Raw genomic sequence first — 23,811 nt, forward strand, 5'->3', positions numbered from 1 at the left:
CCCCTCCAGGTGGGGAAATTGAGGCCCTGCCAGAGAGGGGAGGAGGGGGGTCAGGATGGGGGGAGATGTGGGGCTAATCTGGACTCAGGAGGGTGCTGGGCCAGGCTTAGCCGGGTAGGATCAGGTCCTGCTTCCACACCCCCCCGTCCCCGGGCAGCTCAGTGGCCAGCGGTTGGATTTGTCAGCCCAAAGATGTGTCTAAGGGAAGAAGCCCCCCCGAGGGGCATCCCCGGCCCCCTCCCCTCTCCTGTGGCCATGCCGGAGTGGACAGGCATGGGTGCCACACAGGGCAGAGCCCACAGCAGCTCTCGCCTCCCCAAAAGCCACCCCAGCCTTAGCAAGGGGGCTGTCAGCGTGCAACGGTGCTGGGATGGGGTGCTGCCTGTGGGGCGTGGGGTGTCCCTCCCTGCGTGGCGGGGGGCTCAGCAAGCCCCCAGCCCCTCTTTGCCATCACCTGGGAGCTGCTCCTCGTCCCTTCCCCGGGGGCGTCTGTCCTGCACTCCCCCCCCAAGATCCCTCGCAGGGCGCGTGAGTCAAGCCACATTTTCGGTTTATGGTTTCCAAGGGAGGAGAATATTTTTACAGCGTGAGTCACCGCTCGTGGCTTCGAGTGGAAAAACCATCGGGGAGGGAGGGAGGGAGGCGGGGAGGCACCCACCCACCCACCCCTACTGCCACGGGAGCACCCAGGGACCATCCCCATGGCTCCCCCAGCCCGGGAGGGCTTTCGCCTCCGCCCCGGGAAGGCTGGGAACCTGGTGAACCATTAACCCGCAGGGATGCGGAGCATGGCATCTCCGCTTCCATCTGTGCCGACGGAAGGGAGATGGACCCCGGGGAGCAGAATCAAGGCTGTGGACTCCTGGCCCTCCCCTGCCTGCCCCAGCTCCTGAGCCCCAATGGCGAGGGGGAGCCCTCCCCAGCCCACAGAGCCCCCCAGAAACTCAACACAGGCGATAACAATTAAGCAGCGCTGACGTCAGATCTGTAAGTTTATTTGCTCAATGTACGACGGCTACATAATGACTCACATTCATGATATTCCATCACTGAGGAAAAACTGCTAAGAATGGTCCGTGTGTGAAATAATTCCTTACAGAAACACGGAGTTGGAAAAATAATCACTGATTAGACCTTAAAAATAGTTCACTGCATAACATGACAAAAAGCACAAACAAAGGCTCATTCAAAGAACACAGTCATTGTTCTCCTACACTGTAATAGTTATAATTTCACCATGACGAACACCAGACATTAAGATTAAGCTAACACTGGTGTTTTCTTTTGCTTTTTTTTCCTTTTTAAAAACAAAATCATATATAATTGCATGTCACTATAGCAACATCCATAACAGATCAGTTTGTTACGATCACTATTTGGTAGAGCAAACTTTACCCCCAAAAGAAAAAAATAAATTAAAAAACTTTAAAAAATTTTTGAAGACTATTTTGTCATAGGAATACATAACATCTACAGTATAAGTTAATAAATTTCAAGCTACTGTATAGAAATACGACACTAGCATGCACAATATTGTATCAATAGAGTAATGGAGCAGTAATCATTTCACTGGAGAGACAGTATCATAGGCAAGTGCATCTCTTAAAAAACGAAAGAAACCATTCAAGCTGCTTAAAAATCAAGTCCCTGACCCCCACTCTGTTTTTAGCCCTCTTGTGCCATCTCTCCTGCATAAGTTTCCTAAAGCAGCCAGAGCAAAAGCCAAAAGGAAAAAAAAAAAGATAGGTTTTGTAATTCCAGTAAATCACTTCCAAATTATACAGCTGGGACAACACTGCTCATGGGACACGAGGGTCAATCAAAGGAAGGTAAGAAGCCTAAAGCGATCTTCCAGTCCACGGCACGTACCGGCACCACGAGCCTCTCGCCACGGGATGCTGCACACCGTACACCAGGCGGATGCGCTTGCTCGCTCGCCGCAAGCGAGGCTGAGCGAGACTCTGCGTGAGAAGACATCCTGGTCAAAAAAAAGCTTTGCCGGCATCGCCAGGGCAATACCTGGAGGCCGAGCGCTGGCCTCGGCTCCGCTCGCTCCCCAAGGAGTTGGGGTAGCGGCTTCATTTGACTGTGGAAAGGGAGCTGGAGCGACGTCTCCCCGTGCAACCCGACAGCAGGAGCGGCTGTACCGTGTGTGCAACACCACGACGCACTGTTTGCGGACTGACTCTCGAAAGGGACAATGAAAGCCTGTTTCCAAAAAAAATTAAAAAAATAAAATAATAATAATAATGCACGAGTGCGATTTTTCCTTACTGCGCAGCTTTAGGTGAAAAGCCACGTGGCACAGCACTCCGTAAGCCAGAGAACAGCAGTGAACTTCCAACAACGACGTAAAAATAAAAATTAAAAATAAATTTACTTAAAATGGGGTAAATATTACCTGCTAAGCAACTCAGATGCCCCGTCTCCCACCCCCAGCCGGATCAGACAGACTTGGAAAAGATTTTTCTAAGAAGAGAACTAAGTTCCTGGGCTCCCGATGGTTGATAGAAATGTCTATGATTGTAGCTCTTCCCTTGAGGATTTCTCTACCAAATTAGTTTCTAAGCTCCTGAAGTTCACTCATTACACCACAAGCTTCCCCAGGAGAAAGGAAAACGCACCCGGCTTCCCTGGTGACAAACAAGGGAGCCTGGGTGCTAGAGATCTGCTGACAAACCTCATGGTACAGTGGGAGAAAGTCAGGCAGAGTGAAATGGCAGTGCAATCCCTGAGGAAGCAGCTGTGGCACCTTAAATCAGGATGGTCTTTTGAAATACCAAACACAGTACATGACATACAGACCTGAATGCTCTTTTTTTAAATTTTTTTTTTTATTATTTTTTATTTAAGTGGCATTTTAAGTTTAAACACTTCCCCCTTGTCTAATTAAGTTCTTAAACCTTTTGCTGTGGACTTAAAATAGTTGAAACAGCCGCTAGCCAAGCACCTGTTAAGCTGTTGACCAAAAAACTAGAGCAGCTTTGATGTTCCTCGGGCGGGCGGTCTTCTTGCCTTGGGCGACACAGAATAGCTAAAGCCAGTCCACAGGCGAGGACTGATCAGGAAGGCAAGCCAAAAGAACTAGCAAAAGAAAAAACAGACAATCAAAGGCTTGATGTCATATGGCTGTAATGTAGAAATACTGTAAACTGCAATTTAGTGTTAATACTGTAAGCTACCCTAATACATATCTTAAAAAAAAAAAAAATTGGATGGCCTAAATCCCAGGGCTTTGCAAGCCCCGAATTCTTTAGTTTGGTTTTGGTTTGGTTTTTTTTTTAATTCCTTCTCAATTTGGGGATTTTAAGCTACGCCCTGCCAGGCAGAGCGCTGCAGAGAGACACCCCGCGACGTGGTACGGACACACGGCACTTGGACTGAAGAAACAAACGCACAAAGCCTTACTGGAACCACAGAACTCCTTTTTTTTTTTTTTTCTTGCGTTGCTTTCCTTAAAAACGAGGGCCATTCCATCCACGTGAATTCATCTTAAAACCCTTTTATTTCTAGCGATAAAGTTAAATTAAAGACAGCTCCACTTGTATTAATAATCTACAGAACAGTCCATATGCCAGTGAGGCTGCTATTCCATACCAGCACAGCCAGCCTGACTTCCACTAGTGGTGTTTTGGCAAAAATGTCAACGAGGCAATCAAAGACAGGTTGTGGGGGGCCTCCCGGGGAAGGTGTCCCCTCCCTTTCCCTCCCCCACCCCTGACCCCCCCCCCACTTGTGGGAAAAAAATAAAGACTGCAGTAGTTAGCATCAGCGTGCGGCTGCCAGTCCATCGGGGGGGTCTAGTTGTTGCCTTCTCCACCGTCGTCGTCTTGCTGATCGCTCGTCCAGAGCGTTAGGTTGTCGCGGAGGAGCTGCATGATGAGCGTTGAGTCCTTGTAGGAGTCCTCGTTGAGGGTGTCCAGCTCGGCAATGGCGTCATCGAAGGCCGTCTTGGCCAGGTGGCAGGCCTGCTCCGGCGCGTTCTGGATCTCGTAGTAGAAAACCGAGTAGTTAAGCGCCAGACCGAGCCGGATGGGATGGGTTGGCTGCATGTGCTCCTTGCTGATCTCATGGGCTTCGCTATAGGCTTTCTCCGAAGACTCCACCACGGTCGCCCTCTTCTCACCGGTGGCCACTTCGGCCAGGTAGCGGTAATAGTCCCCTTTCATCTTCAGGTAGAAGACTTTGCTCTCGTACTGCGTCTCGCTGCAGTTCTTGATCAGGTAGTTGTCCAGCAGGCTCAGCACATCCTGGCACACCGCTTCCAACTCCTTCTCAATCTTCTCGCGGTAGGCCCGGACCATTTCTATCTTCTTCTCGTTCCCATCAGCAGAGGTCTTCTGCTCGATGCTGCTAATTACTCGCCAAGAGGAACGCCGTGCCCCCACCACATTTTTGTAGGCAACGGACAACAGGTTCCTCTCTTCGTTGGACAGAGGCTCGTTCAGCTCCGTAACCTGCATCAAGAGAGGGAGAGAGAAGAGAGAGACTTCGGTTACGCCCCAGTCACTTATTTTCCTATCACACATTCGGGTGTTCCCGTGCATCTCTAGTGAGAGGCAGGAGAAGGCAGCCGGCTCCCAAAGTCCTGTTCTGTCATCCAGCATCTGCTCCGATCCCAGAGGGAGCCAGCTGGGAAATCATGCCACGGTCCAGTCCCCAAGCAGAAGGGGCAGGTTGGGTTTTATTCGAGGTATTCTCCGTCTCTTCAAAGATCAGGGTTTTCTGGATTGAGAAAAATCTTCTAGGAAAGAGACGCCTTTCACCTGCGGGATGAGAGTTGGACTTTGTGATGCTGGCGAGAGGGACACTCAAAGCAAGAGGGTGGAGATGGTCTAGGGTTATGAGCTAGTCGCATGGATTAACAATACCATAGCTACAGGGTGTTCATCTTTTCTGTTTCACATAAGCATAGGGCATGCTTCTGAGATGCCTAAAGAATATGTTAGATGTTAAAATTACAGCTGCCTAAGGCATCTGTACAGATAAGGACTTAAAAGCTCACATGGTAAAAGTATGTTCTTCCCACACAGGATTTTCCTCATTGAGGATTAAGTGTTAATGCACAGCATCACTTCTACCTGCCTGACGCGCCGCAGTAACAGAGGGATTAAGGAGACGATGGAGCACAGAGCCATCTCACATGCGGGCTGCCAAACACCACCTCGGCCGTTTCAGTTACTGGGAAGCATCACACTTGATATTGCAATAATCTCTTTCCAGCTCCCACAACCCCACCGCTGGCTGAAGCCACCCAGGCAGCACCTCTGGCAACAGCGAGGCAGCCGGCCAACTGCTGCACCAGCTGCCGTGCCTTACGGGCAGCTCGGGAAGGGCTCGCATCCCCCCCTGACTCTGCGCTGTGCCCCATACGTGGGTCTCTGCATCCTTGGAGTGGGTGCAGCAGCCCAGGATGCTGCGGCAGCCAGGCTGCTCCACGCAGCCCCTCAGCTGGGGCAGTCAGAGCTGCCAGGTGGCACTTTGAGCCTGGATATCGCTGTTGTCCCCTTTCCCCGGGGGCACACCGCCCTGCCACATACACACCCTGGGTACGGCCATGCGGGAAGCAGGCTAGCAGAGCAGGAACCTGTAAGCCTGCTCTCGGCAGTCACTTCTCAGAAGGATTAGGTAATGGTTTGGATGTGAAAGGCTTCTGTAAATACTGAGTCATTTTCACAAGCCTTTATAAGGACAAGGTGTGTTCTGGGCCTAGATAACCACATTTATGGTGGTGATCAAGAGGCCAAGGGCTCATGCTGGAAGGTGTAGGAGGGCCCAGCCCAGGACTTCAATTTGAGTGGCCTGGAATGACTCACACTTGCTTATACTATATTGACCTGCTCATCCCAGCAACATCCACTCCTGCCTGCAGCTCTTCTTGTAGCTCTTCAGCCATGGTCTGGCTAATGTCTTCTCCCAAAACCAAGCTACAGCTAAGCCTTAGTTTCCCACACAGCAAGCAGAGTACACTGGTCTATGATCTGGACCCCCCTACTCCCTTCCTCAAGGCAGAGGAAGCAAGAAGAGCCTCCACTCCCACTTCCCGCTATTGTACGGACCTGTGCTGCTCCACGAGATGCTCTACAGCCTGGCAGGCGAACCAGCAAACAGCCTGTCTTCATACAGAAGAGGGTCTTACTGTGCTAACCAGGCACAACTGCCTTCTGTGTCAAGGGTAGAAGATGGCTGAGGGACCAGGGAAATGGGTGTCACGTTAAAGAGGGCAGAATCTCCTGTGACTATCAGCAGTCGCCACCAATACAGGACAAGGTACACAGGGCAGCGTGCCAAGGCAGCTCCCAGCTTTCACGTCCCAAGGTAAGCACGGTGCTTGATGCCCGGGCCATCCAGCAGCTCCTGGTGCCAGGAGACTAACCCACCTCCCACCTCTCCCAGCCAGGCTAACGATGGCTGTTTAACCACACAGCCCTGCATTTTGTGTGATATGCTGCTTCCCACAGAGGGGCTGGGTCAGAGGCTCAGCCCTGCATGCAGCCCACCTGCAACGTGCTAAAATACCCCTGGCAAGTTATTCATATGCTGCTTCCAGCCTGCCTTGTGCTCTAAGTTCAGAGGTCTCTAGCTGTTTGTAATTTTACAGGACTTAACAACTCTGAAATTACTCCATTCATTCTTCCCTCTGAGTGATACCTGCACAAACATAAACTAAAGATACTGTGAGGTTAAAGCCATCTTTGAAAGATACTGGAGCACAATGAATGTGTCCTCCTGCCCTCGAGCTTATAGATTGTCTATCCTTGGAGATGTTTGAAACTTGTTCAGGTTACTCAGGGTCTTGTACCATCTAGGTTGCCCTGAGTAAGGGAATTGGGACTAGAAACATCTAGAAATCTGCACTGAGTAAGGGAATTGGGACTAGAAACATCCAGAAATCCCAGCCCGACTTATTCTCTTACCTTCCAGCTGTAAATGGAGTGTCCAACATCAACAGCTGTACTACAAGAGACTTCCCGACTCCAACAGTTTTCTGTCCTAGCACTGGTTATGAAGGTTGATAACCACATGAGGTCTTGCTTTTAGCGAGATGCTCTCTGAGCAGAGATACCAGTTTTAAGTGTAGACCAAGCAGGTGACTTTAAAGCTGCCCCACAGCCCAGTCTGCAGATATTTATCACTGCAGAAAGAAGTAGATTTACCTCATCTCACCAGAAGAGTCTTGCTGGAGGACAGATTTATTAAAACTACAGGGAGTTTTGTAGGATTAGCTTTGCCATAAACATCTTAAATTTGAAGCCATTAAGGATTATGGAAGAAAGTTGCCTGTCAAAATCCTTTCAACCAACTCACTCACAGATGCAAGGTACCCCTGTGCAGAAAGCAGCTTCCTCCAGGGAGCTCACAGGGAACTTATCAAAGCAGAAAGGGAGCCTCGTTAACCATGTAACTGCTTTCTAGCAGTACCCAGGCTCCCAGTAAGGTAGAGCACTGCAGAGAAATTGCAAAGGTGTAACACGGCTGGCGACAGGGACCACATCCCTCAGCATTAGGAGAGGGAAGAGACTGCAGTCCCACATGTATTTCAGTTTGCAACTGAGCTGAGAGAGGAAAAAAGGAAAACCATCTGGCACTTGGATTCCCAGCAGGAAGAAAATGCAAGATGCCCAGAACACTAGCTATCAGACAGCAAGGGTACACTTAGCTGCCTTAATCAGAGAGCCACTGGAAGGTGGAAAAGATGCATCCCAGGTTAAGCTGCCTTTGAGAACTGCCATCATCCCTGCCTCAGTCTGCCCAGAACCTCAGCACTACAGCTAAGATTCTGCTGCCCGCTAGCCTGCCCCACTGTGCTGCCGAAGGCTGCGCTGGCGTCTTCTGCACTCCAACATGGGATTGCACGGTCACCATTGCACTGCTTTTGCCAACAGTGCTGTACGGGTGAAGCAGAAGACCATCCAGAAACTGCTGCAGCAACTTGTCAAGTGGATGCAGGTCTGTGCCTTCACTGTAAGCCTGTGCTGGCCAACCAAATGCTGACTTTTCCTTACACTGCAGGATACCAACACAAAGTGAGTTCAATCAAGCCAGAGGCTAAACAGCAAGCTCCAATATACTTAATTTAAAGCATTGCATTGAATGTCTCTGATGTAACATCAATAAGGCAATATCCTGCATCAGGCCTGGATTAGATTGCAGTGGTCACGTTACAAGCCCTTTTGGAGAATTTTTGCTAATGTTTGTTTCCAGCATCCAGATTGGTATTACCAGAAACCCCCCACCTTCTTAACTCAGACCCTGGAGGGGTCTCACCTCCCTTAAGAAGGCCAGCATCCTCACATACAGACCAACCCTACAAGCATTAGGTCACCTGATGACATTCCCAGCACTATTAAATGGAGTTAGAGACTTCAAATATCCAAAGAAAAATCTCAATTTGTCATTAAGAGGGCTTGGCAGGAACATAAAGCCATCAGCCTCTGGCTGGAAGTCTACCTGCTCTCTGGGAAGCTCAGTCATTTTGGAGTTTTACTTCCCTGGTTGAGAGCAGAGAAAAGCAGAACTTGCACTGCAAATCTCAGTAACTGTCAAGCCTCATTTCACCCTCGTGCTCCTGTAGATCAGAGAGGTGGGTGGGGGGGGGGGGTGCAGGAGATGCATGCAGCTGAAATGGAGTCAAGCCTTGCATGTGGCATAAACAGCCAAGCATGAAGAACTAGTCCACATGCTCATGCAGCAGCAAACTTGATAGATGCCAGTCTTTTAGCTATTTTGAGAGGAAAAAAAAAAAGGACCTTTTCACCTTCCTTTCTGCTTCTTCCCCCCAGACAAGGCCAGCCACAAGACTGGCTCTTTGTTGATGCAGAGCAGCAGGAGACCTCAGCTGTGGCACCTCTCATTTCCCTGCTAGTCTGCAGGCAATGGTCTTACTTGCAAGAGCTTCCCCCATGCCCTGTCACAGCACGTGACACACGTGCCAGGAACCAGACCCTTCGCAGACTGCAGGCAGCCCTGTGCTCGGCAGAAGCCCTGCCTAAGGGCAGAAGCAGAGAAGACACCTAGCCAGGGAATGCAGGTCTCCACCAGGCTTGGCAGGGAGGAGTCTACACTGACAGGCTTTGGCTTGGAGGCACGCTCCATCGCCAAGCTGGAGGACGCTGCCAAGTTCCAGTCTCACCAGTTCCTGCAGTCTTTGAGGGTGCAGCGTCTGCACCACCAAGACTTAAGTGCCCTAAAGCCACAGGGACAGTCCAGTAATTCCCATTGGACAAAATCTACTGGAAGTTTAGGGTTTCTACTGCTTGAGAGTCCAGAGGTTTGTACAAATCAAAGCTCTCTGATTTGCAACAAAGCTCTTCAGAGGCAGCATGATCTTGGAGAAGGTTCTCCCAACTTCTCTACTACAGCTGCAAGCTCTGACTCAGCACTCTGTCCAAAACCTGGCAGGCTTCTGGCATGCCTAAGTATCACGTTGCAGCCAGGGAAAGGTTTCAGCCTCGTGGGGAGCAGCCAGGGAGCACACAAAACTTTACCTGCCCCGATTGTCAGGGTTCATGCTCTCCAAAAGCCAAGGGTTGGTCCTACTGCACCTTCTTTCCAGAAGCATCCTAATTAACAGGCTTTTTTGAGACCTACAGGGGAGGCTTGCCCCCAGTCAGTGGCAGGTTAGTTTGCTTACAGGGCCTTATTCCAGGACTCTTGTCCTCCACTTCTCACCTTGCATCAGTAGGTCTGAAGTAATAATTTCTGAGTACATCATGAAATTATTTTTGAGGACACTTCAGTAGCTGCAATGGAGATCCACCACAGGATTTAGTTTTACCTGTTTATTCTTATACACATGGATTTTCACTTAGTTTTGAACTAAGTGTCCACCCATTTATGGCTCCTACCTAGCTTTGATGTCTTATCTTAAAGCATACAGCAGAGCAAGCTGAGCAGACCCAGAGATTCTTCCCTGGGGAATACCATCAACGTTTGACAGTTTAATCCATGTTATAAACCTCTACACTTTTGCTTTTCTGATTGCCTGGAAGAGATCCTGAGTCCCTAAAGACGTTAGACATCTACAAAGGAGCCAAGCTTTCCGTGAGAGACACAACCATGAGAACCTCAAACTGTCCACTGAGAACAGCTTTTGAACATCACCAGAGCTCCTCTTCCACCAGGATACACAACAGCCATCTCCTCCTCAGCACCTGTGTTTATTCTATCTACGGCTTCTGCACCATCTAATTAAGTATGCTATCTCTCAACAGAAATCCTAGCAACTGCCTTGTTTTCCTTCACATGCAGCTTGTTAGTCACACTGAGGTCTGGCCTGAAGGTTCCCTTTTCTGTTTCATTTTTTAAAAGGCAAATGGGCTTTTGAAATAGTGTTCTGGCCAGAAGTCTGACCACTGGAATTGTTACTTGGTCACCATCAAGGTGATCAAGCCACCAGCAAGGGGAGCAGCCAGCACACAACCACTTCAGGCTCAAGCAGCTGATAAATGTTCATGACCAGCTGCAATCATGCCACCTTCCCCCCCACCTCTAGCTGCTGTCTCATGGTGGGACCCCATCACCTACCTGCAAGCACCAGACCACCTTCAGCAGCTCAAGTGCTGCCATTTTGGAAGTGACATGCCAGAGAGACTGCCTGTTTTTTCTGTCCCCATCTCACACTACATCTAGTTTCTGAAGAAACAGCTGCCCTCAAACACATTAAATTGTCACCATTACCCGGTGGCTTGATTACAGTCATGACTAGCTGTCGCACAGCCTAGTCAAGAACAGCTTCTCCTTGTGCACTCCAGAGCAAGCTGTCCTCTGACACCATCACAGCAGTTGGAAAGATGCTTTTCCTAAGCACTGTCCTACTTCGACGCAAAGTAGGCGTGTGTTAAACTAGACCTAAATCTAAATTTTTACCAGATTTCACTGGTTTGGTTCTTTCCCCGCCCTGTACTCTAGCCTCGTCCCCCATGTCATACTTCCAAAGCAGAAGTCACACCATAACTCCTTGTCTCCTTGCTGACCCCCTCTGCTGTCCTCTCTCCTTGTGTTTTCTCACAGCAAAGGGGATTTTGGGCTGCAGGTCAAGCCCTTCCTCTCATCTTGGACAAGACCAGAAAAGCACAAGCAGGCTGTGGGTAGAAGTCAGTTCCCCACTGCTGTGTCCTTTGACTGTTTCAGTATGAATAATCATATGCTAGTTCCTGTTTTTTAAGCTGGCAGGGCCAGCTCTCATCACAGGACAGCAGCTGAAGGCACAAGGGATGGTTCTGCCATTACATTTCAAATTGCTCCGAATGCACCAAGGACCAGAGTCTGCAAAGTAAGATTGTTTATTGCTTGTAGCATAGCTGGATCTCAGAGGCTACTTAGGCACTCTAGACACCGATTAGGATTTCTGCATGCTCCTACGGTTAACAACAGCTTTCATCCCACTCTGCAGCCTTTATCATTTAAGGCAACTTTGAACCACCTGAGACAAAAAACTTCAAATTCTAAGGGAGACATGAAAACCAAGAGCTCATTTATTTCACTGGCCTCTGTAGCTTAACAACTACTTAAGCCAAAGTGAATTTCATCACACCACACACAGGTTTGATCAGTCTTTGGAGCCTGCAGATCTATTCCAGTTTCAGTCTGGCTCTGATGAATTTCACCTAGAGAAAAAGCAAGTTTGAACTACTTGGGTCATTCCTGCATGTAAAAGGTCATAACGGAGCCAAGATGAGAAAACCAGTGGCAACAGTAGAGCTCTGAGCTGTTCCTGTTCTGCACTTGGTAGCAGCATTTCATGTACCACCCCTTATCTGCAGCACTGCAGTCCCAGCACTTGGCCTAACGGCTCAAGTTTTTCCTGCTGCAGAATACCTGGGTGCCATCGATTTGCCTCACCAGCTTCTTCTGCAGCTTTTGAGATAAGGCAAGCACAAAGGAACATCCGCCTGCCTTCCAGGCACATTATTAGACCTTGCAATTTGCCATGGCTATTGAGTTAACAGAGAGCAACCCAGACACATCACAATAACCAGCTGGAAGGAACAATCCCAGCTTCCCAGCATGGGCATCATGTATGCTCTTCAAGTGCATCAGTGTAGAGCTACAAACCATTTCTGAATTAGCATTGCACAGTCTGGTAGCAGGGAGCTGCTCCTATAGCTAGTACCTGCTTTTTGAGCCATTAAGGAATTATGCCCAAGTTCTTGTCTTCCTTATTAACACCCTGATTCTTGTTAGCCTTACTGAAAGACAGGCTATTAAACAAGACGAAAACTGGTCATAGGACAACTTGTTTCACTGTCTTGCTGCCACTAGCTGCCTCATACCTGTTAAAAACTCTTGGAAAAAATAATTAATCTCTGTTGGTCTAGTGCCTTCCTGCCACCAGATGGAGAAAGCAGCAAGTCAAAGCACATCAGTCCCAGCATTTAAGAGGACTGTCACTCAGGGCTCATCACACAGTCTCTGGCAGATGGGATACCAGCACCTTTGCCTGCTAACTACAAAGCAACAGAAGGGAAACCAAGCTATTCCTTCCCGAAGATACGGCAGGCTGGCAAGCATCATCTGCCCACTTTTGCGTTTCTGCAAGCACCTCAGCAGCAGCCCAAGATCACCACCCTGCTCCATCAACCAACAGCCTGGGGAGCTCTTCTGCCTTGGATTATCCAGTCTGTTCCCTGCTGATAGGACTTGGGTTTTTTTTTTTTTTTCCATTCAAGCATTACTCTTCTTCAGAAAAGTCCATCCACTCACAGGCTTTTTAGCTGAAGCAGCCGTCCATGGGATGACCACTGGTCATTTCTGGTCTTAAGACTTTGTCAACATAGGGGAAGACTGACTTTTTTTCCCACTCCAATTTATGGCAAAACAAAACCAAGCTAGACAGACTTCAGGGACTCCAGCACATAAGCAGGGACACACTAGATAAATGAACCAAGTTTCATGGGGGGGGGGGGGGGGGGTGTTTAGTGCTGCTGGGAGCATTAGCTGCTTAAAGACTTACCTCACAGCTTCTAAGAGTACTAATCTGGCTCAGATATTAGTGCTTGCCTGCTCACCTCCAGCCTCACTGCCAGACAACAAGTACCCTGCCACCAGATCATCAAATCCTCCCCGGAGCTTCAAGTGCCAGGGCTTGTCCTTAATCAGGGGCTCAAAAAATGACAGCGTTGTGCTGTACCCATGACCTCTATTCAGTTGAACTAAGAGAGGAGAGACAACGTGCCATGGGTGGGACACCCTGGGAAAGGCTGAAAGCAAGTACTGGCTGCAGAGCGAGCCTGCTCCCAGGTCTAGCTGGAGCAGGATGAACCAGGCAATTCTTGGCTGCTTGCATGGCTTCCTCCTGCATGGCAGAGCCATTGCTGCCCTGGCAGCTGGCAAACTGCTGCTCCAGCAGGATGAAATGGGAGAAGCTGCAACCATGCAAACAACTCCCTGCAGCTAACGCTTAAGTTTTTAACTGCTTCATGTCATTACCCCAGACACTTTGGGAAAGTCTGCTTGTTGCACATCAAGGCAAGGTGCTGGAAATATATATATATAAAAAAAAAAAAGCCCCAAGAGTTATGCTCTAGGTCTTTTGGTCTGCAGAACCTGCAGTTCCTTGCAGAGTCTGAAACATGTTTTACCAGATTAAGCAAAAGAGTTTCCAGAACACCCAGGTGGACTCCAGCATGCCAGCTCCACGATAGGTTTAATTTCCGCATCAGCAAGTAAGGTGATTATCCCTCCACATGTACTTTACCCTCCCACTGTTTCAGGGATTTCAGGCTTGATCTTACACACCTCTAGCAAAGACAATTTTATTTAATCTCTTAATGAACTTGCAGAATGGAAAGTCAAGTTTTTGCTCTGGCAGCTTTCTGGAGCTCTGCAGCCAATTTTAAATTATGAGGAGGGTCACTTTATTATTCCAGATCTGACTGGATTTAACTACCCTTGCCTGGCTCCAGCTATCTCCTCCCAGCCCTCTTTTGAAGCCCAAGGGACTACTACCACAGATTTGATCTCAGTTCATCACAGGTGACAGAGCCCCTCAGGCACTGACGTCTTGACACCACCAAATGCAAGAACCCAACTTCAAGGTAATGAAATATTCATCCCATGTAACAAAGCCCAACAGCATAAACAGGCAAAGCTCCAATGCCTTCCTCAGCTGGGTGTAAATCAAAGGCTGTTAATCTTCCCCCAAGTTCTCATTCACTGCTGAATACTAAGCATTAGTCTTTTACAAGTGCAGATCTCCTACAGCAGTTCTCGAGCATACCTGTTAGCATACAGCACGGCAACAGTTTCTCCAACTACTATTAATAAACTTTATGCTGCAAAGCACCACAACTGTCCAAACAACATGTCCATCAGCAGCCTTGTTAACACTGAAGCTGAGACTTCTCACTAGTATTTTTCTAGAGCCCTGCTGAAACCATCTTAGGGAGGAATCAGAAGCATACTGACATGCCAAGTAGCTTTGCCTGGTACGTAAGCAAAGATACAGCCCAAGCAAGCCAACTCATCCAGTAAGATCAGAGGGAATTTGCAAACAATTAAGGAATGTTTTGTACTTTGAGTCCCTGCAGACTTGCGTTCATCCAAGTGCAGCTGCTTCAAACACCCATAGACTGACTCAATTCTAACATCTCCTTTATAGAAGAAAAACATTAAGTACTCTAATCCCTAATCCGGGGATCACTTTAAGGGAATCTCATGCCATCATCAGTGACATGTTCTCTAGTTACTCTCCTACTGCTATTAACTAATACACTGCCCTTGGTCACTGTATCACTAGTTTCGAGCCAAAAAGCAGGTTTGTTTAATAACTAATTGAGCATGTGTTGGGTCATTCCTGAGATATGACTAAGTCTGGGTTAGCACAGAAAAACCTGAGACCAGGGGAAGTTTGTACTTAAATAGGCTGACAAAGGCTTTTGTTTCACCAGCTACATGAAGGCATTGCTTTTGAGAGACAGTCTCATCAGTGTTTCCTGCAGCCCGAGGATTGCTGCCTCATCATTTCAGCTCCATTTTCCAGAATTTACCATTTCTGAGTGCTTCCAGACCCCACCAAGCAAACCAGCACTGCAACCAGGGTGAGACTCCTGGGTGAACATCAAGCCCTGCACTCCACCAGCCCCAGCAGCTTCCAGGGCTCTGGCCCACCAAAGGGGCTGGAGAGATGCGGCAGCTCGGGCTCACCATCACTGTGCACTCTGAGAAGCCGGACAAAGCCGTCCCGCTGCCGAGCTCCTCCCTGAGGCAGGCTCCCCACCCAGAGCTGTGGGTAGGAATCCAACATCTTGACATCTGGACTCTGGAGAGAGGACTCAGGCCTCTTAAAAAAATTAAATAAATAAATTAAAGAGCAGAATGAAAGTCCTTTTGTCACGATTCTCCTTCATTTTAAGATGGGAGGAGGCACTCCGCTCATTAGATCAAGCAGCCAGGGGAACGAGCAAGAGAAAGCTGACTGTGACAGCACTGGCTGTGCCTGGCCAAGGAGATATGACACACCACCAAATTACACAAACCCCACAGCCAGCTGGTCACGGGTCCATATCCTTCCCCTTTCCTGCATGCTCCAGACCAAGTGCAGATTTGTGAAGTCCCCCACTTCCCGCTTGCTCTGCTTTGGAGGGGGGAAGGTGGGAGGAGGCAGAAGCAGAGACCAGGAAGGACCTCAGCAATGCCAGCGCACCACTTGTATCCTGCCCAGCAGAGCACAGCCAGGCTCCCTTGCAGCCTCATTCATCTTGCAGGGTCCTCCACCGCCCATGTGTAGATGTACAGTGCATTTAGACAGCACTGTGCAAGCCGTGGGCTGGGTTCCCACAAAGCCATTTTGTCTCCACGGGGGAAGAAGAGTTCCCCCATCTGCAAAGACCAAAAGCTGCACCGGCAGGAGCATGGGCAGAGCCTGGCAGCCAGCAGCCATGGCAGAGCATTTTATCTAACTACCACCAGTGTGAAACTGGCCATAGCTATTTATCTGAACAGCATCCTGAAATCAAGCCAAAGGTTTTGGAGGTCGATGACAAACCCACCATATCCTTACCAGCACAGTGACAAATTCACAGCTACTTCCCCTTTGTTTTAGCAGGTGCTGAAACAGGTTTCCAAGCTATCGCTTTCCAGCAGTGGCCATTGCTTCCAGAACCAAATCGACTAAATACTTGCTACTGTTTTCACGAAATTTTTGCTTTCCAGATATTGGGTTGCCATTTGTCTGCAGTCACGTGAATCTAATAGGAGGGAGGGCGACTTCAGCCAAGGACAAGTTAGGTTAGTTACCTTTCCAGTAAAGAACAGAAGTTGTTTAAGGCTTTCAGCCTTCCAGAAATAAATAACAAAGGCCTGGACAACAAAGGAAAGAAGGGCTAAGCTGGCTCCAAATGAGTTAGTACAAAAATACTCATAACAGCATTAGCTTTGGAAAAAGCTATCTTGAGCTGCAGAGCACTGAAGCGTAGAAGAACACCTGGAAGCACTGAGGGTGCATCAGCTATCCAGAGACAACTGAAGCCCTGTATCACAGCTTTGCCACAGTGAACTGGAAGATGATACCTGTATCCTATCAAGATCTTCAATGGATAAATTCTTGGGAAGCCAGGCAAATCCTGTTTCACTGTGCTTTGTACCGCAGTTATTCCAGTATCCATTCATGTTTCACCGTCTCACAGTTCAAGAGGTAGAACTGGGCAGAAAAGCAGAAGGCAGCTTCAGATCTGCAGAGTCCTAAATGCCCCAGACACCGACCCTGCTGAGAAAAGGCTCCCTCGGGTCAGACTGTAGGCATTTTCCAACCCCCTCTTCCTCTGCACCTTCCTCTGAACAGCCTGGTGTCTGGCTGGCATACACCGAGCAGCTAGCTCTATTCTGAACTAGTCTGACAGTCCTTTTTGCTCTTCCCTGCCAGACTGGTATTGAGCTCCCAACACGCTACTCACCTCTGCCAAGGGAGAGAAGCAGCACCAACAAGTCCAGCAGTGCTCCGCATCCAAGGACATGTCTGAGCTCAGACAAAGCCACCTCCCAAGAAGCAGCTGGTTACTCAAGCATTAGCAGTTGGACACACAAAAGCTTGGATTGTTTATTTTTCCTAAATAGGTGCCCTTGCATGCAACTTTCTGTGCATTCGTTTGCACATGGTTTACTTGGCAGGAAGCTGCTCAAAATAGAAGCTGAAGAGTTCAGTTGTAGAGTTCATGCATTAGACCTTGCCAGATGCGTCACCGTCCATGGAGGTTTCTCCAGATGTAAAGTCATGGCTACCACTCTCCCAGCTGCTGCTCCATCAGCTGCACCCTGAGACATGTTTCTTCTTGTATCCTCAAGAGTCACAGCCAGTAAATCAATTCCTAGCTACAGGTATGCATCAATCAAAATGGTAAATGTGACAAGCACACCTCATCTTTTCTGATGCCTCGTGGTATGAAGATCTGCATGCTCAATGCCTCACCCTACTCAATCTGCAGTTCCACAACACCCAGACAGGCCGGCTGGCATGTGCTCACCTATGTTGTCCCAGAGTGTTTACTGAACCCAAGGGAGCACAAATTCTTTAGAGATTTAAGGCAGAAGACCGTATCCAAGGTTAAGCGACTGTTTACCAGTACAATGATACCAGAGGCCCCTGTGCATTTTGTCCTTGCAGAGTCTTTTCATTGGCACAGCTTAAACCCACCCTGAATGTCAGGAAGCATCCCATCCCAGCATTTCAGCAGGAGGCAGAAGAGCAGCTTGCTGGTCCAGCTGGAGTCCTCTGTCTATGCACCATCCTGTGCACACTGACATCTTTCCCCATCTCAGTCCTAACTGTGCTTCTTCCAAGCACGTGACACCCCACTATGGAGTGGTGCAGTGAAATACCGGGCTCTGAAAATCCTTGCACTTATGACTGTGAAGGGGCTTGGGGTCACCCACCAGCCTGGGAACAAAACCCTGGTCCAGCCCAGGCCTCCTCATGGGCTACTGGGGACCATCAGGTCACTTTTACTCCACCTCCCTCATCTTAAACTCTGTGAGGCTGACACTTCTTATTCCTACCCAGAAAGCCAAGGTGACCATACTCCTGACCAGCTCTAATGCTGTTGGCCCAGACACAAGAATGAAAACAGCTTAAAATGAGGTGGTCCAGTTATACACAGTGAAGAAGAGATGGCGCAGAGGAAAAAAAAAATAAGATCGGGATCCCCAAATTAGGGAAAAATCTTTCTTCTACCAGCAACAGAAGGTGAGGAAGAAGCATGTTTCTCATCTCCCCTGATCACAATCCAGATCCCAGAGAAGAGCCATGGGTAGTGCCAGCCGTGACCCAGCAGCAGGAAGCAGACGAGGCAGAGGGATACAACACAATTATCTGGATAGCCCTCACTTCTCTTGCAAGCACCATCCAGCACACTCATGAGAAATGCTAAGAGGATGCCAAACAACATCATCCAGTTCAGATGAGACAAGCCAAGAACAGAGTGCATACGTTCCAGAGGTGCAGGAGTTCTCAATCCAGAAAACACTTTTGGAGCTGAAGTTCTGTGGTTGCCCTTAAACTGCTGTTCCTGTAGCTTCTAGCAAGCCCAATTTCACATCACCAGTGCTCAAAGAGTCTATTCCAGAGAGCAGCTTTGGGATCAGCTGATGAACAAAGCTTGGGCAGATAGGGCTTGTCCATACATATTATGAAGCTTATTTGGTGCTCCCCCTGCCAAAAAGTCTCTTGTGAGCCAGCCATCTTTAACCACAAGAAGCAGTGCAAGAACGAAGCAGGGGCAGGGGGGGTCAAGACAACTCCCACCCACCACCCTTTTTGCATTTTCAGGGCTAGCCACCATCCAAAAGATCTACTGGCTAAGCCAAAAACATCTAAGGGCTCTTGGAGAGCCCCTGCCCAAGTGCTTTACTGTTTCCATGTACCCCAGACATCTGCAGAAGACTCAAGAGCTATATTCTCCATCACAGTCTCAATACCACCTCCGTTTAGTTCAAAAAGAGCTATTTCTAATCAAATCCACAACTGGCTGTTACACTTGGCCAACTGAGAGAAACCCAGCACGGTCTCACAAGTCAGTGGCTTTTCCTAAAGCTCATAGATAAAGAATTATCAGGAGCTTAAAGAGGAATTTCTAAGAGCTTGAGCTGCTGAAGACTCACCAGTTAATATAGTTAGTGCGCAGTGCCCACTGTACACGCGTACAGGGCATGTTGCTACCTGTCCGCAGCTTAAGTGCCGATGTGCAACTCAGCGTACCGCTACAAGGTCCTGAGGCCAATTTACGCAGAGACAACCCACGCCATGAACCGTTACGAGGTCGGAAGCATGACAGGACAGCAGCTCCTGACAGCAGCCATCCTGCCCTGACCCCATGGACCTCCAGGAAGGAAGCCCTGCTCCCGGCTCGTGAGTCACGCTGTGTCTCAGACCCCCACCCCCCCCCAGGTCTGAGCAAGCCCTCGCTGCTAAAGGGCGAGAGGACTGCTCCTCTATGTGTAAGAGCAGGTCGGGAAGCATGCAGCCATGCAGCCTCATGCTGCAGTGATCCAGGAGGCACCACAAGGCTGAGCAGCATTCAAGATGCCTGCACAAGGGGCGGCAGCAAGAGCATCGATACAGTCATTAGATGCCAACATACCCCCTCCACCTCGGCACTGGAAACGGTTTCTCCAAAGCCTTCCCTGGCCCCCCTGGGAAGTGCTACTACAGCAGCTCACACTCCTTGCTCCCCTCCTACCATCACAGATGGCCTGCCCAGCACTCCTCCTGGAGAAGCCTTTCCACCTCACCCTTTTGTCTCATCTACGCTGCAAAGCAGAAAGCAGCTAATCATCCCTGCTCCACTCCCCTGGGACTCTCCAGATAGAAGGGATTTGTGTTACTCCCTCTTTCCAAGGGCGAGCCTGCTATCTGCGTGAAGCCCTGTTATCTGCACTAACCTGGTCACTGGACGCGGAGGATGATAGCTTGCCAGGCTGGTGAGCAACATGGCAGAAGCCCACGTATCCCGTGCCAGGGAAGGCCTGCGGTTCTCCACGCTCACTCTCCTCCTCCACCCACAACGGCCATTTACTGTACCAAAAGCCAGTTGTGTCTAAAGCTTGGGCAGCAGCCATCTGCTTTTCAGCATCTCCAACATTCACCCCTCCACACCCACCACAGCTAACGGTCCTCACATACAGCACAGCCACGGCCCCGCTGCAGAGGTTAGGTCCCCAAAGTCAAGTAGCCAGGTGTTCCCCTCACAGGGGACCTGCAGGTGAGCTCAAGGACTCTGCCATATGGTCCCATACCTACGTGATACATAGGTGCAATGTAAAAATCCTGTCCCCACCCTTTTTAGGCGACTTATTTCCTGCAGAAGTTATTGCAATCATCTTGCTTGCTCACCTGTGCATCCCCCCCACCCTAAAGGTCTATGGGGAGGCACATGCTCTGCTCCCCAGGCAGCACCCACTGGGAGCTTGGCAGGTCTCCACCTCCAAAAAGCCTCCAGCAGCATCGCTGCTCCCCAGCTAATGGATATCGATCCCCAGCCCTGGCGCTGGGTCGGACGGTAAACTCTTTGTGGAGCTGAACCAGACAAAAAGGCAGCTCCCTTCAACCACAGGCGCTGCGGGCAGCAAAACGCCAGCAAGCACAGCACTGGTTGGGATGGTAAGCCCAACACCTGCCCACTGACCAGCGGGCACAGCCACCACCCTGGGGACCCACGGGGAGCTCTCCTGGTCTCCAACACATTATAGGGCTGACTGTACCCCCCCCCAACAGTGCTGAGGTGACAAGGGACATGACCAAGGTCATGCAGCCATACCCTGGACTGATGGGCCCAGCCCTGCACCCTTCCCAGGTGCAGCACCACCTTCTGCTCCCTCTGGTAGGCGAGGGGACCATCTGCTGTGTTTTACCAAGACTCCCCAGTACACCTGTCACATTTGGGGGCTGAAGGAGCAGTCCTGCTCCTGCAGCAGCAATGAGACTGCATGTGCCAATTAGGGGCACTGGTGGCTGGCACTTGCAGCAAGGAAGGAGCTAGAACTTATTATATATAATATTATTTAGAAGAAACTATTGTGATCCAGTACATCATTGTGGCAAGCAGCACTGGGTGAATCAGTAGACAGTAAGAGCCCCAGCACACCATTTCCATTTTAAACCACTACAACAGCCATTCAGCACAGGCTCTCAAGCAGGCAGGACTGAGGCTTGCTGAACAACGCGCCCGGCTGCCATGTCACCACCCATGAGGTGACCACCAAAATGCAATGGTGAGCTCAAGCTGCAGGAAAATGAACCTCTTTTATGCACATCATTACCACGCCAGACTTTAAAGAAAAGCCGTCCGGCATTTCTCAGCACAGTGTTAAGGAAACGAGCGGATGGCTAGGTTTAGAGGGCAGGAGACAAAACGGCGACAACCACGGGAATGCTTCTGCATCACCTTAGCTAGACGCAGCCCGCATGCTCTCTGCTACCACCTGGGTGCATTGCAGCTTGGACCATGGCATATGACATCACTAGGCGTTGCTACGGAAATGAGTGCGAGGTCATCAGCCTCCTGCACAACCGGAGCTGGGGGATGGGCAGCACACAGGACGGTGACAGGGATAACCGAGTGTGACATGCCCATCACCGCTGGACCCAGCGTGCCGGAGTTTGGGCAGCATCGCGCAGAAATGAAGAACAAAGCTCTGCCTTTTGTTTGCTGTCACGGGAGGCATCAGCACTCCTGCTGTGAATCATTTTCTTATGGCCAAACTACACGGCAACTGATAAGTGGCATTAGCCCGGGTTACTGTTTCACCAGGGCCAGTAAGGTCTAAAAGGAAAAACTATATATATAATCTCTAACAACACCTTTGGTTTAAACACCGAGCCCGGGTAAGCAGGCTAGGGAAATTCGCCCGGCGGGAATACTGCAACACGGCTGTGCGTCCCAGGCATATCCCTGTCGGCTTTGTCATAGCGGCTGTATTATCCGTAGGAAATGAGCTGTAGGATCTGCTCACACAGCAGGCTTTGCTTTAAAATGAATAGATGCTGTTATCAGAAAATGGTATAAAAGCCATAGCGCAGCAGAGGAATAGCCCAGTTGGTTTAATATGATAATATCTTGTTCTGATTATCTGTATTTCATTTCTTGATAAGATATCTCCTCCCTTCCCATTCTCGGGCTGTGACAGTTTTGTCTGTTTGATAAATGCAAGGTTATTGACAAAATGGTGCAATATCGGCAAACAGAGCTGCACCCACGGCAGACTGCGACATTCCTAGATCAGCATTCACTTTTCATCAGCCAGGGAGGACACCCCAGCTCCTCGCAAAGGTTCAGACCTGACTAAGACGACAAACATAAAGAACAGTTTTCCCCTTTAAAGCACCCCCTCCCTCCCTCCACCCAGTCTAGCCTCTCTGCAATATGACAAATGCAGAATCTTCTGGAATGACTTGATCCTGCCTCCCACGATTGCTTTGTTTGCAAGATCAGATCAGAGATATGTTTTTTTTCCCTTCTTATATTGTCAAAATGTCAGTATTGAAGGGGAGCGTTCAGTGTCACAAATCAGATCAGCCTGCTATATGCAGAGTCTTTATTTTAAGAGCGTGAAATGAATACAACATGACTCAATTCATAAATCTCCAACCAAGTGCAGTAAAAATAAGAGCTTTGGCAGCGAAAGGGCTCCTGATCGCTGGGGTCACAGGCACACACCAGCCTCGCCGACCGCGCGCGGGAAGGGATGCACGGGAGCGATGGGGGGGGTATTTCAGCAGCAGGGAGAAGTGTACACGCAAACATCCCCCCTCCCCAGGGTTCCCCGCAGCCTCGCCCCACAGGGCTTGGCAGCCCCCCCGAGCCAGCATGATCCCCCCGGGGAGCACCGCACCCCGGGGGTGGCTCCTCTGCCCCCCACGCTGGGGCAGGGTGGGGAGTGGCAGTGGGGATGGGGGCACAGCAGAAGATGTGTGGGGCAGGCAGAGGGGGCCTAGTGTGGGGGGAGAGAAGGGATGGGGCAGGGAGGCAATGTGTGGGGACAGCGTGGGGGCTCTAGGGCAGGGGAAAGGGTGTGTGGGGCAGAGTGGGGGGCAGCAAGACGGGGGAGAGGATTCCTGGGGGGTGGGCAGCAGGGCAGTGAAGGCAATGTATCAGGGCTCTAGGGCAGGAAAGGATGCGTGGGGGGGCTCTAGGGCAGGGGAGAGGAATGCGTGGGGCTGGGTGGGGGCCCCAGAACAGGGGAGAGGATGCGTGGGGGGGGTCCAGGGCAGGGGATGGGGGTCAGGAGAGAGCAGGGTGTCCCTGGGCGGGGAAATGCAAAGGGAGCGGGACCCAGCGGGGGGGGTGTCGGGGGCAGCACAAGCACCGGAGCCGCACGGAGGGACGGCGATGCTGGGGGAGGTAAGGGCGAGAGGCCGGGGCCCACACACCCCCACGGCGCGGCCCCCCCCGCCGCCCAGCCCGAGCCCACCACCCACCGAGGGGGGCAGCACGGGAAAGGCGAGGGGAGCGCGGACCCGCACCCGCGGGCCCGACGGGGTCGCGGGGGGAGGAGGGGGGGTTGGGGGGGGCGGGGAAGGACGACGGACACGGAACGGGACTCACGTTCTTCATGGCGGCCGCCATGTCGTCGTATCGCTCGGCTTGCTCGGCCAGCCGGGCCTTCTGCACCAGCTGCTCGCGGTCCACCATCTTCGCGGGGCCGGGGGAAGGGCAAGGAGGCTGCGGGCTCCGGGAGGAGGAAGAGGAGGAGGAGGAGGAAGAGGAAGGGCGGCGACGGGAGGAGGGCGAGCGGGCGGCGGCTCCTGGCGCTGCTGCGGCTGAGGCGACGGCGGCGGCTGCACCCGGTGCTGTGCGCGCGCCGCGGGCCACCACAACC

General features: G+C 50.5%; 1 protein-coding gene across 1 annotated transcript; it reads right to left on the reverse strand.

Annotated features, from left to right (window-relative positions):
- Positions 1-963: 963 nt before the first annotated feature.
- YWHAG (tyrosine 3-monooxygenase/tryptophan 5-monooxygenase activation protein gamma) lies at positions 964-23,811 on the reverse strand. The gene is made up of 2 exons (XM_069791391.1): positions 23,538-23,811; positions 964-4,457 (listed from the first exon to the last, which is right to left on the reverse strand). The coding sequence occupies exons 1-2, from the start codon at positions 23,622-23,624 to the stop codon at positions 3,801-3,803; spliced, it is 744 nt and encodes a 247-aa protein (XP_069647492.1). The 5' UTR covers positions 23,625-23,811; the 3' UTR covers positions 964-3,800.

Source organism: Haliaeetus albicilla, chromosome 9 (assembly GCF_947461875.1).
Source record: "Haliaeetus albicilla chromosome 9, bHalAlb1.1, whole genome shotgun sequence".
In the NCBI taxonomy this organism is placed as follows: domain Eukaryota; kingdom Metazoa; phylum Chordata; class Aves; order Accipitriformes; family Accipitridae; genus Haliaeetus; species Haliaeetus albicilla.

What these genes read in the sequence shown, in the direction of transcription:
- YWHAG (XM_069791391.1), bottom strand. Translation starts at nt 23,624, where the DNA reads ATGGTGGACCGCGAGCAGCTGGTGCAGAAGGCCCGGCTGGCCGAGCAA. An exon ending in TGGCGGCCGCCATGAAGAAC is followed by an intron (nt 4,458 to 23,537) that starts GTGAGTCCCGTT and finishes CTCTTGATGCAG; the next exon opens with GTTACGGAGCTGAACGAGCC.